At 42.6% G+C, this 18,231-nt stretch overlaps 1 protein-coding gene across 18 annotated transcripts in view; it reads right to left on the reverse strand.

Annotated features, from left to right (window-relative positions):
• The window catches only part of DOCK7 (dedicator of cytokinesis 7), a 117,599-nt gene that overhangs the window by 94,762 nt on the left and 4,606 nt on the right, over positions 1–18,231 (reverse strand). For 7 of the 18 annotated variants that reach the window (XM_083510212.1, XM_083510211.1, XM_083510210.1 and 4 more), the window contains exons 3-4: positions 12,154–13,440; positions 4,068–4,173 (exon numbers count right to left, since the gene is read on the reverse strand). In XM_083510212.1, coding sequence (XP_083366338.1) covers positions 4,068–4,173; positions 12,154–12,191 — 144 coding nt within the window. In that variant the 5' untranslated portion in view covers positions 12,192–13,440. Of the gene's footprint in view, positions 1–4,067; positions 4,174–12,153; positions 14,683–18,231 lie in introns of those variants that run through there. The other 11 variants (XM_083510221.1, XM_083510219.1, XM_083510217.1 and 8 more) reach the window with 5 other exon arrangements.

Consider the following 18,231-nt stretch of genomic DNA (forward strand, 5'->3'; position numbering starts at 1 on the left):
TGAGAAACAAGACAAGTATAATTTGTAATTTTATTTATTAATCACTTCATTAAAAAATTACCTTAGGCAACATACAGATCAAAATACAGGCAGGGACCATTTTAGGCATGTCCAATTGATGTGCGATTGCTAACACACAGGTCCTTTTGGACATGAAAGAGAGGTTAATGGGGGTGCTTAGACATGCTCCACCAATATGCATGGGGGCAGGAACAGAACCCACACATGAAATGGTCACTACCTGTTCAGTAAATTCAGCATTATAATCTTAAACAACCCAAGCAATGCAACGTAAGAAAAAACAAAACACATAAATGAGCCAAAGACCATCACAAAACTAAAAACCGCACAGCCACTATTAACCACAAGGCAATAATGCTAGTAACTTTTCACTTGGGGACTGTTGAAATTCCTCCTCCAGGTCTCCATAAGTATTTCTGGAAGGATGACAGCATTAGACTCAGGCATGTGACAGATCAGGCTTCTCCAACCTGATGCCCTCCACTTTGTTAAAAAACAGCAATTCCCATCTCCCCTGGCCGTTTGTCATGATGGATGGGGTTCAGCTGAATTAAAGTCCAGGTTGGGAAGGTCGACATACAGTGTTGAACTTCAATGGAGAGGAAGATCAGGGTTGCATTCCTGCATATCCATGACACACACTAGTTGACTCTGAGTCAGTCACTATCTCACATGATTGAGCCCTTTGGAAGGCAGCATGGAAGAAAAATGTAACCAGTCATCATTCTCTGGACTGCACATTTACCAGGAGTTTGCCAACCAAACAAGCCATGGAAGTATTGATTGAGGTCTAGGTAAAGGTAAAGGTACCCCTGCCCGTACGGGCCAGTCGTGTCCGACTCTAGGGTTGCGTGCTCATCTCGCTCAAGAGGCCGTGAGCCGGCACCGTCCGAAGACACTTCCGGGTCACGTGGCCAGCGTGACGAAGCTGCAGCTGACGAGCCAGCACCAGCGCAGCACACGGAAACGCCGTTTACCTTCCCGCTATAAAGCAGTCCCTATTTATCTACTTGCACTTAAGGGTGCTTTCGAACTGCTAGGTGGGCAGGAGCTGGAACCGAACGACAGGAGCTCACCCCGTCGTGGGGATTCAAACCGCCGACCATACGATCATACCATAGGCACTGAGGTTTTACCCACAGCGCCACCCGCATCCCTTGATTGAGGTCTAGAAGACTCCAATTCAGTGTGTTATCAAAGCACTTTAATTTTTATTCTGAGCAGCCAACTCATAATTTCGTGCCTTTAGGTTTAACAGTGCTAGTTTCTTGGCAATTTAAAATGGTTGAAGAACTCAGCTGATGAGAAAAGGCTGTCACAATTCCAAAATTCTGAGGCTTTTTTTTTTCCTTCTGAAAATAAAATGTCAAGCAAGGCACAGAGGGAGACAGCCACGGAGGGAAAAACCTGTTCTAGGAGCTGGAAGGAAACTTAGTACGAAGAAAAAAGAAAATATGCCTCCTATTTTTCTCTGGTAGCTCAGGAATGAGGATGCTTGCCTAAAGGTGAAATTAACCGACCTGCTTGTATGCAATGCACACACACACATTGAATATATAACTAATCAGCAAAGATTAAATATGCAGATTGGCTGCATCCTATCTTTCAGCAGTGTTTTGAATGGCAATTTTACAGAGATGGCCGCCAAGAGTGTGTTCATAAGAAGCCTATTTGCATTTAGTGATGCATTTAAACTGGAACTATCTTATACAGATGTGTCTAAGCTGAATGCAAAAAATATTTTACATCAGCGCTGAAAGATTTAGTCCTGATAAGTGCCTTTGTTATTTAATTAATTAATGACCAATCAGCAATGCTTGCATCTCCACAGGTTGCGCTTGATGCAGAAATGCCTAGGGATGTGATCGCTATCTGTCTTGCAGACTTAACTGGGTCTCAAAGTCTCTCTCATCCAGTCAACTGTTCCTTTCTCTATTAGTATAGCTGGTGGAGGTGTATAGAAAGGAGAGCGCGGATACTTTTTCTAGACAGTGCCACAAGATGGCAGAATGAATTCTCACCAGCCCTCTTGATAAATCTTGCTCTAATTCTAGTGCCCCATTGGGCAATGGCAAACGTTCAAAGAAATGCCTCAGAAATGAAAGGAAAGAGTAAGAGTCGTTGACCTTTTCATATTTAAATGAAACAAGATTTAACAAATGCACTACCTTTTATTTAATTTCAACATGACTTTTACATTACCTGTCAGGTGATTTGCAGTCTAGCGTATCACTGCATAGTCAGATAATTCATTAGAGTTACTGCCCTGTCATAGATTGCACGAACTGAGCGTGAATACACAACACAATTGCCAATAATTAAAGGTACTCAGCGTGGGGAGGCAACGGGCTGCAATGCATAACCCTTATGCTGCACTGCTGCCACCTCGTTCATTGGGAATACTTGTAAGTGGGAGTATTCAAGACGTGAACTACAACCTATAACAGCTTGGGATGAGTTTAACAACACTGTTTTCTATTCTCCTAAATCCTCCTTTGCTCTACCTTAATATTTATGGCTGAATATCTCAACAAGAAATGTCAGGGGTACATTAGCTATCTCCTTCTGTTAATTTTCTGAGGAAGTGAGGCAGCAAACCAACAGTGCTCCCATTCTGGAAACTAACAACACTCTCTTGAATATGCAGCTATTTTAAATTTTTAAAATACATCTCCAACTCTTCCTCACAGCCAATCCTGTTTAATCTAAAGTTAGTTCGGAACATCTTGAAGAATCAGCTACTTGTTTTTAATCTTTTTAGATTAATAATATCCAAGAAACATGTACCTATTGTGAAATTTGTGTAGGGATAATTACACAATCAAAAGTTGTTTCCAATATCTTAAATAATCAGTAATCTTTCAGGGCTTTAGAAGAGACTGATGTCATGCATGGGGATTGATAAGGGATTCAGTGTTGTGGCTCACATACTTCCAATTGTGCAAAGCAGCTTTTCCCTTCTCTCCTCTGCAGCTCCCAGCGCATCCTCAAGATTTGCTATAGAGGGCCAGGAAACCCTCTAGAACAGATTTCGGTGCACACTGGGAAAGCTTATGAAAGAGAAGTCTCATTGTGCAAGCAGAACTCCGCTCATGTGATGCTGGATACATCCCTAAGTTTGTAGCCACAAAAATATAGCAAAAACACTTAACCAAGGAAGGGAAGCATCCAGAATTAAGAGAGAGGAAGTCCAACAGGATTTTACCTGCTACTTCTTCCCACTGCAGTCCCTGCAGCTCTCCAAAATTCCGCTGCAGCAGAATTTTGGCTGCAGTAGCAGGAGGAGGGGAATGCCAGAATACAGGGGAGATGCCTTAGAATCTTAGACTTTGCAGAGTTGGAAGGGACCACGAGGGTCAAGTCCAATGCAGAGATATTTTGCCCAGCCTGGGCCTCAAGCCAATGACCCAGAGATTAAAGACTCGTGCTCTACCAACTGAGCTACCCCAGCTGTCTTGAATATGCAGAAGGAACTCTTGAATGCAACCCTTTATATGTATCTCTTAAAAGAGAGCTTTACCTGGCCAATTTTGTATTCTGGACAGTATCCAAGTCTGCAGCCAAGCAAATCCCACATCCTACTACAAGTAGCTGCACCTGGGCAAAAATCCATATTGCTCACCCTAGTTATGCTGCTGTTCCAGGGGACACTACATACACGAAATCTAGCACAAGAACTCACACATCCCAATCTCCTTTGTGTAATTAATAATACATCCAGGCACATTCGTTTCCTAGACATGCCCACCACCTTTGAAGACGAAATTTAGAAACTGGGTACAGATACGCTCCTTTAAGGCACTCAGAAAAGGGCCAAACCTCCTTGCCAATTCCAAGTATTGCAAAAGGGTATGCCCTCGGGTTTTCTTGGACATGCACTTCACACTTGAAGACAGATTTGGGTATCCACACATTCAGCATCCATAGCTAAGAGTGCAATCTAGAAACCAGCAAGCATGCTTGCTCTTACGTATAGGAAAGCCAGATTAAAGCAGTTTGTGTTCTGCACCAGTTCAGCTTTCTTATGAATATAAAAAATTACTTACAGTTGTATGGTGGGAAATGCTGCCTCCAATATTAAGGTTCTTGAGAAGCTGCGGTGATCCACCATATTGTCCTGAAATCTGCTTCCGGACTTCAGCTGCCACAGTTCTAGAATGAAAAGGTAATTTTACTCAAATATGATAGGACACTGCTTTTAGTAACAGCATTTTTAAAAATGCCAATATTTGCAGAGCATCAGGGCTCCATCCATGATACATTGCCATGTAGCCTATGCATGTATTAGATTGTATGTATGCAAGTCAAATTCCATTATTTATTTATTTTGTTAATTTATTCTTTAAAAGTTTTAGATTATCAACTGAACTACATGAACCTGTATCAACCCAAAAAAACTCAGTTTATACCAAGAAGTTAATATGGAAGAAATTAGAGAGGGAAAACAGATGGGGAACAGAAATGTTCTGCTATATTCATTTAAATTTATCAGAGTCTTGAATCATATTAAATGACAGTGCAGCCAGTTTTTCTTTGGTTTAGTTTCTGTTTGTTTTAAAACAATCAGAGTAGCAACCGGAGAGCCCAGCCCATTCTTGTCCTATAGACCTTCCCACTTCTGAAGCTTCCAAGGAGCAACAAGCAATATGGTGAGAGAAATCCTAACTCCCTTTTCCTGATGGAAGGGCTTTGGAAAGAGTTGGAACCACTGTCACATCTGTTCATGGTAGCTGGAAGGCAGGATGAACCCTGATCCCCAGTGCTATTACAATGGTAGCAAGACTGGCTTAACTCTACTGCGTCTCTCAAAATGTCCCATTTTCAGGGCTTTCCATTGGCTCCCACACTCACATTTAGTGGACAACAGAAGGCCAGCTAAGAGAGCTGGGATGAGGGACACCTCTGCCTAATCCAATCCTCCTCCCAAACTGACGTGGCGGAGGTGGAGTGGATTGTTCTTTACAAATTTTCACTTTACCTCATGATTCAGAAAGTAATTTACTTCTGAATGCTAAAGTATTACCTTTCATTAATAACAAGAAGGCAAGGATTATCCTCTTGTTCATGAAATAAATATATGCACTGCAAACTTGCCCTTCTTCTATAGTTTGACCCAAAGCCCTCACTCAGAAAATGTCTGACTACGCAAAGCCCTATGCAGAAACAAGACTAGGCATAAGACCTACGAAGGATTAGTCACCAAGTGACACGGGTCCATAAATTCTTGCACTGCCTCTCCAAACCATCGCTGCTTTAAATCTTAATAATCAGCATACAGACTGCCAGAGTTTGATAGCCTCTTCAGAGTCCATCAGATGTTTGAGAGGAGGCTTTAAAAGCCTTTAAAGCATGAAATTGACAACACCTTCATCACAGGGATCATCAAAGTAGCCAGCAATGTAAAAGAAATGCTAGGCCAGCAGTGGAGGTAATTGTTTGCCAGAAAGAGAATAGACATGAGTGAGTACAGGAGATAAACTGTTAAGAGTAAGAAGTATGTTCATAACACAAGAACTCACGGTTATCCATTGAAATTTTCAGGAGATGCAGGACTGACAAACAGGAGCAATATTTCATTAAAAGCATATTTAAATGTGTAAAATTCACTGTTACAGGATGTCCCTAAAGCTCTTAAACTCAGATGGGTTTAAAATAGGATTTGACAAATCCCTGACTGTGCAGATGGTGGCTGACTGGAGTTAGAGTTCAACATCTGGAGGTCCCCCATCACTGGTTGTTGTGTGGATAATGACTGCATGTTTGAGAAGCACTCTGAACACTTGAAAAAGCTATACAGGAGTTCAGGGTTGTTATTATTATGGACCTATCAGTGGCTATTTCCCCACAGTAACCAAGAAGAACTTCCAAGTTTCAAAGATGGGGTACAGACACAAGAGCAGGGAAGACTGTTGTCTTCACACCCTATATGCAAGCTTCCTGGAGACATCTGATCTGTGGGAAAACAGGATGATGACTAAGATGGGACACAAGGGATCTTCTTGTGTTCTTTATTGCTGTGTCCTCATAGGGAGGGCAGATGTTTCCTTAGCCCCCTGAATAGAACTGTCTGCAACAGCATCGTATTTAGTAACTATAAGGAGTAGATTTTGGTTCATCCAACTCTCCCTATCATATGTTAGATCTTGTTCACAGGCAGACCTCCTTTTCTTTAATAAAGCCTGGCTGTAAACTGAAATTCCATGTATTAAGCAGTGAAGAAAGGTGGTGGCCAATTCTTCTGTATTATTCCTTTAGGTAAGATGGAGAAACTTCAGCCTCCAGGTGTTGAACTACAATGCCCAACAGCCCCAGCCAGCATCACCAATGGTCAGAGATAATGGAAGTTGTGGTCCAACAACATCTGGAGGGCTGTTGGTTCCCCATTCCTGCTCATATACTAAACTAGGCTTCAGACGAAAAGAGAGCTCACTAGCTATGCATTTGGTTGGGACCTCCTCTCATTTTTGCAGTTCAAGGAAGTCAGCAAAATAAGTGGCTTTTTCTCTCATTTTGTGTTATGTCATGCCCCTCACAGCAGCAATTTCATGTTGGGCCACAACCACCCCCCATCCCAGCAGCAGGTATTTTGTGATTGGTACCCTTAGCACTCTCTCAAAATTCAAAATGTGCCCACTGGCCCAAAAAGGTGGGCAACTCCTGAATGAGTTAACTTTACAGCCATAAGAAGAGATGATTTGCCTTAAAAGCACTTTGAGTCTATTAATGGAACATGTGTAACCTTTTCTAGTGGGATGCATATATTCATTTCTAGGAATTCACTGGCAGCAGGGGGAAAAATAAAGCCTCTGGAATTTGTCTACAAATTGTTACCAGGATGCAACCACAATCCTCCGCCAAGAGAAAACGTAGCTTCTAATATTATCAAAGGATGGAACTGTTTATGTTACCAAAGGATATGGAATTAGTTTTCAAAGACTGTCACAAAGGAGAAAAATAATTAACCAAATATTCTACCACATTTGTGATTCAATGAGATAATTATATGTAGAGAGGGGTTTTTTTCTGAAACAAAGGTTCGTTGACAGTATATGAAAAGTCCAGACCAAAAAAGACCAAATGTAAATTTTGGAAACTGCTTTTGAAAGTCTGCAACTGCAGACTTTCAGTGTTTTTAAAAATGAAAAGTGATTAAAAAAGACACCCCTATTGTCCTTATATGCATAATTCAAGTATGTGTACTATGTTTAAAATTATGATTACAGTGGTACCTTGGTACTCAAACGCCTTGGTACTCAAACAACTTGGAACCCAAACACTGCAAACCCAGAAGTAAGTGTTCCTGTTCGTGAACATTTTTCAGAAGCCGAATGTGCTCAGTTTTGAATGTTACGCTGAGGTCTGTTTGTTTTTACTATTTATTTTGTGCTTTGGGGGGGGGGTGTTCATTGCGGGTTGTTTTGTTTTGTGACTATTTGGAACCCAGTTCAGCTACTGATTGACTGTGTGACTGTAGTACATTATTGTTTTCATTTGATGGATCTCATTAGATAGTAAAATCCATGTTAAATTGCTGTTTTATGGGTTGTTTTTAAAAGTTTGGAACGGATTAATCCATTCTGCATTACTTTCTATGGGAAAGCGCAGCTTGGTTTTGGAACACTTCAGTTTTGGAATGGACTTCCGGAACAGATTAAGTTTGGGAACCAAGGTACCACTGTATATTGTTTTTCAGGGACAGCCAACAGTGCCCTCCACATGTTACAGACTACACTCCTCATCATTCCTATTCTATAGCACCCAACTATAAGCTGTTTCTTGTGAAAAGCTCTGACAATGTTGGCCCAATTTGCACCAGCAATATTTTTGCCAAAATACCTTCCCCCATTCCTCAGTTTTGCTCAAAGTCACCCCAACTGAGCTAAAGACACCCATAAGACCTTTGGATTTCTTACCTAGTGTTTTCCAAATTACATTTTCCATATATCCGCAGGCACAGATGTGGCTTTCAAAAGTATGACCAAGTTTTTAAAAAGTTATGTGAAAAGTAGCTCTTAAGAAGTAAAAAAGAAATGTAATAAAGCACTCCTTTTGGTAACATCAGCTGAGCAAGCGGCCAAAAAGAAAAGCAATTCAGGCTTTGTACCGAGCCAACACATAACCAGTTGCAGACTGCAGTGAATCCTTACCACCACTAAAAATCATTGTGAATTTTGCTACTTTCCATAAGAACCAAGAAAGACAGAAAGGCTTTGCATTTTGAACTTTTGTTCAAACCCATTAAAACTGGATTCTGGTAAGAATCTAATTTTACTACCGAGAATATCTACGTATTTTGTGGAATGGTTTAATTGTACAACATGAGCAGCTGTTCACAGCATGAAGAAAACCAGAGGCTATAAATGGCTTGCATGGGGCCTAAGACTTAAAATTTCAACTTCTGAGATATCAATATTTCAAGAACAATGAAAACTTTTCATGGCTTCTAAATGATTGTTTTTAAAACAAAAACAAAAAAACTTGAACAGTTTTCACCAGGAGTCTCAAAGATGTTTTAAGGCACCATATGTAAGAGGGAGATTCAGTGTTGGGACAGAAATCTGTACGTTGGAGGAATCAGGCTTTTAGCGCAGCACCCTCCTATTAGGGCCTACTGAAAACCTTTCTTTTTCAGCAAGCCTTCTATAAAGAAGTTCTTATCCCAGTCTGCATCTGAATTGGATTTGAAAATGCTTTATACTGTATATGTCTTTACTACATATTGATGTATTTTAATTATTAAACACTTCAGGGTGTTTTCATGGGAAGCAATTCATAAATAAATAAAAAATAAAATGCATAAAAATAAATTCCAAAATTGGTTGTAGGGCCTTCTCCCTTCTGATACATCACCACTTCTTATGGATATACCTGAATATATTTCTCTTATTGCTGCTGTTGCAAAAAAAAAAATAAGGAATACACAGGGATCAAATACAGACAGTTCGTCACTTCTGGTCTCTTCCAGCATTTTCCCTTTCCCTATAAACAAAGTTAAGGACAAAAAAGGTTGACACTCTACTTCTCCTCCCCCCCCCCATTTTTCCTTTGGAGTGGTCCTCTGCCATGAATAGATTCAGTCACTGCTGCCAGAGCTTGCCATTCACAAGGGGTGAAAGTAACATTCTTCTGGCTCCTGCCTTCTGAATAGCTACAATTGAACCGGCCAATGTCAATCTGATGCAGTCACTACTTAAGAGAAGAGCGTTAGCAAGAGCACTTGATCAATCACTCAGTGTTCTAATAAGCAAAACAGATTCTTTTCGTTCCCCTGGTGAGGGGTGAAATAAAGTTGCATCACTGCAAACATATTAATTGATTTCAATGGAACTTTCTCTTCGGTATGCATGCTTAGAATTGCAACCTGTGATCCCCAGATTCTCAGACACAGTTATTTCTAGTTGTTGGGGAAGGTGAGGAAGAGAGATTAATAATAATAAATTGCCTGGGAGCCTAAGTGGAAATCTATTTAATTTCAAATGGAACTCACTTGCCTTAACTGTAGAGTTGCTCCCATGGCACAATCAGCTCCCATGGCAAAATGCACCAGGAAGGAAGGTTTTCTTAACTGCATCCTGCCCCCAATCCTTTATCACTATCTGTCTCTCTAATAGGGAACTCAGCTGGGGAGTGTTGTAGCCCAAAGACTATGAGAAACAAGAGACAGATAAAAAAAAATGCTCGGGGGAACCAAACAGTCTGCAGGAATACAGAAGTATTTAGTAAAAGAAAGTAAGTCTAGGGGGGAAATTGGGACAACATTTCCCCCCCCCCCCAAAAAAAGCATCCCAAAGAGAAATGAGCATGCTCAGTAGCCACAGAATATCTGAGGAAGGGGTGGAATAGATGTTTTGGAAGAGGGCATGGTGAACTGAAACAAGTAGAATTTACTCTGCAACATTTTGTTACTTGTAACAGGCATCCTCAAACTCGGCCCTCCAGTGGTTCTGTGACTACAATTCCCATCATCCCTGACCACTGGCCCTATTAGCTAGGGATGGTGGGAGTTGTAGTCCCAAAACAGCTGGAGGGCCGAGTTTGGGGGTGCCTGAATAATATCTAGCAGGGTGGGGAAAGCTAAGGGGGCATAACCCTTTAATCTGGAATTATTACTACTTCCTTGGTCATGAACTGAAAGCCAGTAATGTAGATTAGCATCACCTACCCAAACATACATGCATGTAGGGAGGACTATTATCCTTAAAATCTCCCCATTACTCAATTTACAGCTGTAATCTAGGCCACATGCGCTCTATTCATTTAACACAGGGAACTCTGAGAAGTGTACCTCTGTAAAAGGAAGAAGGGTCTCTGCTAAGGGTTCTGAGAATTGTTCAAAGTACAATTCCCAGGAGAAGCCAGGACTGTTAAAGTGGTATGATGCCGCTTTTAAATGTGGTCTAAAACACACTTAGTAGAGAGAAAGGGATTCACCTCTGAGTAAACATGCAAAGGAATGCACTGTAAATGTGTGCCAGTAGTTCAAAGAAGCACAGATGGAACAGCTCTAAAGTTACTGAGGCAGCACTGTGTATAGGTGGAGTAGTGAACTTCAGCATACAGAATATGGCAATGGCTCCTCTACTCCATATACAGTGGTACCTTGGGTTAAGTACTTAATTTGTTCCGGAGGTCCATACATAACCTGAAACTGTTCTTAACCTGAAGCATCACTTTAGCTAATGGGGCCTCCTGCTGCCGCCGCACCACCGGAGCACGATTTCTGTTCTTATCCTGAAGCAAAGTTCTTAACCTAAAGCACTATTTCTAGGTTAGCAGAGTGTGTAACCTGAAGCGTATGTAACCTGAAGCGTATGTAACCCAAGGTACCACTGTAAATCCCCACCCCAATATACTGCTCATTGCAACACTTTCCTTGGACTAATAATCTAACTTGCAAACTGGACTTCACTAAGTATAACTAAGATGGTACCAACAGACACCTCAGATATATAGAAAGTATTTCCTCATAAAAGAGAAAGTGAAGAATATACAAACTCTTAACCATCTTGCAGGGAAGCTAGCAGGAAATAAAGACATTGACACATTTATAGTCCTTCCAGTTGCTGTGAAGAAAGAACTTAAGGAAAGGGACACTACAATTCCGGGGCAGGTTGACAGTTGAAAGACAGCAAAGAATTTCAGAGGGTTTTGCATCCCCTGAACATCAGGCCTGAATACTGCTCTCCACCTTATTCCGTGGAATGAGAGATGCTTACCATGCTGTATAGCAGACAAGAAAACATCATTGTGTGTTCTGCACATGACCGAGAACCCATCCCAGATTCCCCTTTGTGTATAATGCACGCATCACCAGCTCCCTCAGGCACATACATCACAACCTTGAAGGCAAAGCCGTGGCGCACCTCACCAGATCACAGCACAGTAGGCAGCTTAGAACCACACTCTGACGAACACAATTCACAGGCATAAGGACAAGTGGGAGTCAAATACACCAGCCTGCTACACCAATCCGGGGAACAATGCAAGACAAAAGGGGCCTGCACACGATTCGCCGAATGCAAAGATAAAGAGGGGGGAAAGGACAATGCATGCACAGCTGCTTTTAAGCCAGCGCATAAACGAACGGCATGCTTGGGGTTTGCTCCCGTGCACTTGCAAGCAGCTCACAAAGCACGGCGCAATCACACAATGCAGCCACCTCCCTCCGACGCAGAACCCAGAGTACGGCAAAGCCCTGGGACGACCCTCGCTCGCTTTTTCTGCCAGATCGAGGAGAAACCCCACCAGGCGCCCCGCCCACCCGCCGGGTGCTCGGCAGACAGAAGGTCCCTGCAGATCGGGGTCACGAAGAGAGCGCAACGCCCTTTGCGATAACACGCGAGCGCACAATGCTCCCCGCCCCCGGGCAACGCGGGGCACCCGAGGACCGAGAGGGTGTGACTCCTGGCAGGACCAGGGCCAGCCCGGAGCGCGCAGCAGCAGCACCCGCCGGGCGAGCCCTTCCCCGCCCCAAGAGCACCCCGGCCACCCGCAGGCTGCCTCGGGGAGAGGCGCACGGAGACAGGCGGCATCTTAGGCCCCTGGCGCTTCGCCTGCAGAGCCCAAGTGGCAGCTCCTCCGGCAGCAAAGCCCGCGGGGCCCGCAGCTTGGTCTGCGCGCCGCCCGCCTTACCTGCTGATCTTCTGCGCGAAGGCGCGGCGCTCGGCCATGGTTGCTCAGGATCGACAAAAGCAAAAGCGCTTCCAGCTTCCCTCGCCGCCGCCGCCGCCGCCGCCGCTGGAGAACAAGTCAAAGGAGCCAGGAATGGGCGCCGTAATGCTCAGGAGCGCCGCGCAGCCACACGGCGTTGCGCGTCCCCGCCCGCCGGTGCAAGGCCTCCCTTTCCAAGGGAAAAAAGGAGAATGCGCCTCTCGTCGCGTATATATGGCCCGGCCAAGGCAAACGGGAGGAGGAGAGGCTGAGGAGGGGTGGTCCCGCTCGCCCCCAAATCTCTCGCGGGCGGGGGAGGGGCTGGGATCCGGGCTCATCCCGCCTCGCGGAGGGGACGAGTCATCGAGGGGAAGGGAGGGCGCGCCTCCGCCCAGCTCCAGGGAAAGAGATGGGGCAAAGGGCGGGGGCAGAGCCGTGATTCCACTTCCCAAAGCTGGGAGCCTCCCTCTTGAATTCCTGACCGGGCTTTCGGGCTCCTGCTCCGCCCACAAGGAAGACGGAGGGAGGAAGAGATGCAGGTTTGTGGGGTTGTGGGAACCCGCGTCCGAAAAGAACCTGCGGAGGCGTGGAAGGAGGATTGAGGGGGGATCCTATCATCTTCTCGCCGTCGCCCGTCATTAAAACTGAAATGGTTGGTGCCTGGCGAGTCTTGTGTTATTTTTCCTAGTTGCACGCTATCTCAGGTTTGGGGGTTTTAAGGCTGGAAACTTTAAAACAAGCAGGAATACTGAAGTTTCGTTGGTTGGTTTTTCGCCACTTTCTAAGCTGCGCCTCTTTTCGGAAGCGGCTTTGGTTTTGTGTCATAAGGGCGAGTGCTGCATAATCATAATACAGAGGGGGGAATTACCACGACGCACACTTCAAAATACCCTTCCCAGTTCCCTCTGCCACTTCCCCTTTCTCCGTAGCTTTGCTATTGACCCCACTTATGATAAACTTCTACTTGTTATTCCTGACTTTTCCCAAACCACCCACCGCCTCTTCCTTACATGAAATCGTAGAGTTGGAAGGGGCCACTAGGGTCATCTAGTCCAACCCCCTAGCTCTCTTTCCTCGCCCGACTTTTCATGCTTTTCAAGCTTAGCCTACCATCGCTGAGGACCACGTGAAGTGTTTGGTTACCATTACAGTACCTCTTTGCAGCCTCCCTTCAGTGACTGAAGTCTGATAGAACAGAAAGTGAAAGGGCTCTCTTCTTTATTCCACCGTGGTATTAACTGCCTTCACATCCTTGCTTTCTCCAGAAAGCTGCCCTAGATAACAGAGAAGTTATTGTTATTAAGGTTATATATTTATATTCTACCTTTCTTCCATTATGGAGCTCAAGGTGGTGTACATTGGGTTCCCAGGCAATTTCCGGTGCAAGCACTGATCAGACCCAGGCCTGATTGGGGTCATTTTATTTTAGAATTATGTGATTTGAAGGGGGGAAACAGCCTTTAGGTTCCACCATAAATAGGACTAACAAATACATGCTCTTCTTCATCACTATAAGGGAGAAAAAGGAAAACGGTAGGGGTTGTCCTGTCCCCAAAAATCAATGCAAAGGAATTATCACATTTACTGTCTATAAATCAGTGGTACAGTTAGGGAATTTGGCCTTAATGTTCTTTATGGGTCCTTCTCTGGTAACACTTACTTTACAGTGTGGTAAGCCAGCCATTTGGGAACCCCTTGCTTCCAGCTGTGCAGAAGGGGAGACAGGCGAGTACACTTGCACTGGACCTTGGAGGGCTAAGCCAGCTGGGGGCCTTGCCAAGGACTGGATGCTTTTTTGAGTTTATCACTTGAGTCCAACAGGACTCCCACCCTCAGCATCAGACAAGCTCTGTACAGGCCTGCCCTGCTCATTCTGCTATGTTGGGGCCCTGTACATGTGTCCCAAAGTTCTGCCCTGGTTGGCAGCATCACTGGCATTATCTGAAATGTCAGAGAGCCCACTCCACTGAAACCACAGAAATTCAGTAGCTGCCAGCATGGGCATAGCCAAGGGGAGAGCCTTCTGCCAACCTCGCAGTTGGAAAGCATGCCAGTGCAAGTAGATATATAGGTAAAACAATAGAAATACTTAAGTAACTGAACAATCAAGTCAGTTCTGCCCCCCCTAACAAAAGTCCTGCCCACCCCCCATGGCTGCCACATACAAGGCTCAGGATATCCCTGGAAGTTTAGAATGGTCCTACAGTTTAAAAGGATGGCAAGTAGCTTCGCAGAACAGCAGAAGTGCCTTGTCTTGAATTTTGAGGAGTATCTGGAATTGGTCACCGCAAGAGAGATGGTTATTGCCTGATCTTACATTATCTGGACAAACAACTGCAAAACTAGTATTCCTATATGTGACTTGTACGATTTGTTCAGCTTGTATAAGGTAGCTAGAGGTGCTTCTGATTGTAAAACAGAAGGTTACAATCTGCAGAAAACAACAGATGTTTATTCCATAATGTTATTCCACTATATGAAGTCCATATAATAAACGCTAGGTCTCTGCAGTGTTACTTAGTTTATATATTTGATCTGGTAACAAATTTAAACTTTTTTTCATTAATTGTTAATTACTATTTCATATTCACATTGAAATATCTCACATTTAAAATGTCAGTGCTCAGTTTTCATTAATAAATTGCTTTGAAATGTTGCTTATCTCATTCCCTCTGCTTTGTCATATCCTGTCTTTATTGCTGGGTTTCAGTCCTGCTTTGATTTGACTTGGTATTAACAGCACACACTGAATAATTCCATTAAAGCAGACAGTATTTCACATGGGGATAAATGTCTGAAAAATCAAATTGCTAAAATATGTGGAGTTAGGGACAGGGCTGCCTTCGTTATTTGCTAGTATGAAGCACATATGATTTCAGTACTGTAATGCTGCCAACAATAAAACAAAAAACAGCTATTTCATGCAACACTGCAGTGACTCATTAACGTTGTGTTTATCAAGTATTTTGTCATACTTTGCTATGTATATATGAGTGTGCTGTCCCCACTCTGGGATCTTCTAAATAACCAATACTTTGGCCCATGTGGCCCATGTGAAAACTTAAAAGGCTAACCTTTTTTTTCCTTAGGGAAGTGAAACAAAATTATGCTGTCAGCAGAAAAAATGTGTATTGTTTGTGTAAGTGATCATAGGGTACAAAAATTAATAATCCACAGTCCTCATTTCTAACAAGCTCTTCTGAGACCTGGTCTGCAACAGCCCTGTTTTCAGTCTATTGACTGCCAGATGATTTAGACTACAATCCTAAACACGTCTATATACTCCTGGGAGAATTGATAAACTCAATGGGACTTTTGTTGTATAGGATTGCACTGTTTAGACTACAGTGCAGAATTTGAGGCCCAATGTAACATCCAACTAAGGTGTTATGTTAGTGACAAATTCCAGAAGCTAGCACTATCAGCATGAATTTAGCATAACAGATTCACACAAAGCCTCTTCCAGTAAATTTGAACCAAATAGGTATGTTGGCCAAAGTCTTGTTATAATATATTTTAAGGTGTTCAGGTCGTAACTCACCATATCTGAGAGCTAACATTTTAAAATAAATGTTATATCTTGGAAAAGCAGACTAAACAAAGACGTAGTGGGCAAGATGTAAACTTCTATGCTCACACTGAAACATTCCCTGTTTTCTTTTCTGTCCTTGTTTTCCTCCCATCTTTAAAAACAATCCCTTCATCTGAAATATATGAATAGGAATAAGATATATGCAACTCAGGCCCAGTTTCTTTATACACTGTCTGCAGTGGTTTTCTGAAGAGCTCAGAAGTCTACTTTGCAGGGTTTTTAGTGTGGCTGCCACTATTTTGTGGAACGGTATTCCTGTCAAGATATGATAGGCACTCAATATCTGCACTTTCCTGAAACAATTGAAGACATTTTTGTTTCAACCACATTTCCCAGCTGGATAAATAGGCATTTTGCAAGGGTCTACTTTGTACAGTTTAGGCTTGTTTCAAGTGTATTTATTCTTTATGTATTTTTAACAACTTTTAATTACCTTCAGTGTAAATTGCCTTGAGACGGTTGTTTAGAAGGTGACCAATAAATTATTGTTGTTAAGGGCACATTTACCTGGGAGTAGGTCTCATTGAACCCAGTGGGACTTACTTCTGAGTAGACCTGCTTGTAATTGCACTGTAGCTGTGAAATCAACACTCACTCAGGTGAGTTGTGTTTTAAAATTGCAGCCTAATCTTGCAACTTGTATGTAAATGTAGCTAGTGTCGTATTCATATGTTTGCAGTATATAACAATCACAGTAGTTAAGGAAGAAGAAATTGGTAAATTATTTTTTATGCTTTTAAAATCAAATTACAAAATGTATCAGGCATAATATAATTTTAATACTGCATGCTGAGCACATGGTGAACAATTACATTTCTAGAAGGAAACTATTAATAGTAATATGGGAAGTGCCCAGAATAGGCACTATTAATTAACCTGACTCTTTCTGCTTTTTAAAAAAACCATCTTATTTCTATTTCTAGCCTTCTGAGACTGTAATCTAAATGTATTCATTTTCACCCTCTGTGGAGAAGACAGTTTAATGGAATTGTACATTATTACTTTACTTACAAGCAGATTGCCTTGGCTTCCTTTTCTAGTCATCTAACTATTCTGGCCTTCCTAAGAACCTGAATAGCCACACAGTCTGTTTTCAGTGCTATGACTCAGCCCTGAGAATGTGAAGAGTAACTTTGAGCATGTCCAAAAAAATCCTGTATCTTAACCTGCGTAACCTCAAGCAATGCCTACATCTGGGATTGTAAGAGCACTTGGAGTCACAAGAGGTTATTTACACAGGAGTGCTACCTTTGATGCCCCTCACTGCAGAAATTATGCAGTGCCTAACGCTTTCCCTGTTGCATTTGTCCCCCATCTTGCTTTATCATCTGTGATCTTGGTTTCTAAGGATGAAGATAGATATTGTAAAGTCTGATGGAAGTGGCTTGAACACCCATGTGCTGCATGCTGAGGCATTTGTTTCCAGGGCAGGGAATGTTCATTCCTTATTCATTGCATTTATGGTGTGTCTGTCTTCACTCTGTCCTGACTTCCTGGACAGGCTAATTGCTTGTTTCACGAGTTTAAAACTACAGAATGACCTACCAGACCTGATGCATGTCTTGGTCTTCAATTTGCACTTGCTTACCTGCTAGACTTCTGATGGTTTGCTCAACCTGTTATGTGGGTGAGTGACATTGAAACATTGCCTTCGTTCTTGGCCTGGAACCCCCAGACAAGCAAAATCAAGTGTGTATATCAGTTTTAAATGCAACACATCTCAATAAATCCTGAAGTTGGTGAGTAACATTCATGAGTTGAGGATCTAATAACAATATGACCCTGGCACATGCTGCATTGGAAAAATGCACAGAGAAGTCTCAGGATAAAGCTACCTTTTATTTTTATTTTTTAAAAAATGTTACGAGCACTAAAAATCATTTTTGCAAATTACAATGTAGAGAAATGCTGAGAATCATGGGCAGTAACAAATAGTCTCAGCTTTCTTATCCGATACATGATGAAAACAGCATAAAGAAGTGTATATCAGCCTCTAAAGTACAGAATTTGAATACCTTTTAAATTCTTGCTACTACTGCTCATACTGCTACTACTTCTACTTGTTTACCCAGTGTTCCACAATGTAGATTGAAGGACCTTCTCTATACAACTACTGTAAAAAGCTAAATAAAATCTTTCACCTCACTGAATCTCAACAAGCAAATGGGGAGGGGGGAGTATTTCAGGTTACATTTTCCAATATAGCTGCAGCTCAGTAACAAGCTACTACATCTGTGCCAATGAACTTAAATCATAACAGATGGATGAGGCTAGTAGAAATGTATACATGACCTTGTAAGGAAGACCAACAGATATCACAGACTGTCTGACTCAATTTTTTTCAGTGCATGGAACATTAACCAAAGGAAGTGAAGGAAAAACTGAATTAGTATATGAAAAGGGCCAGAGTTGCCTCCCTGCTCCTCATACGCTTCAAATAACACTATCCACTAAAATTCACATGAACA

The sequence above is a fragment of the Podarcis liolepis genome (assembly GCF_965112155.1).
Source record: "Podarcis liolepis genome assembly, chromosome: 6".
NCBI classification, from domain to species: Eukaryota; Metazoa; Chordata; class Lepidosauria; order Squamata; family Lacertidae; genus Podarcis; species Podarcis liolepis.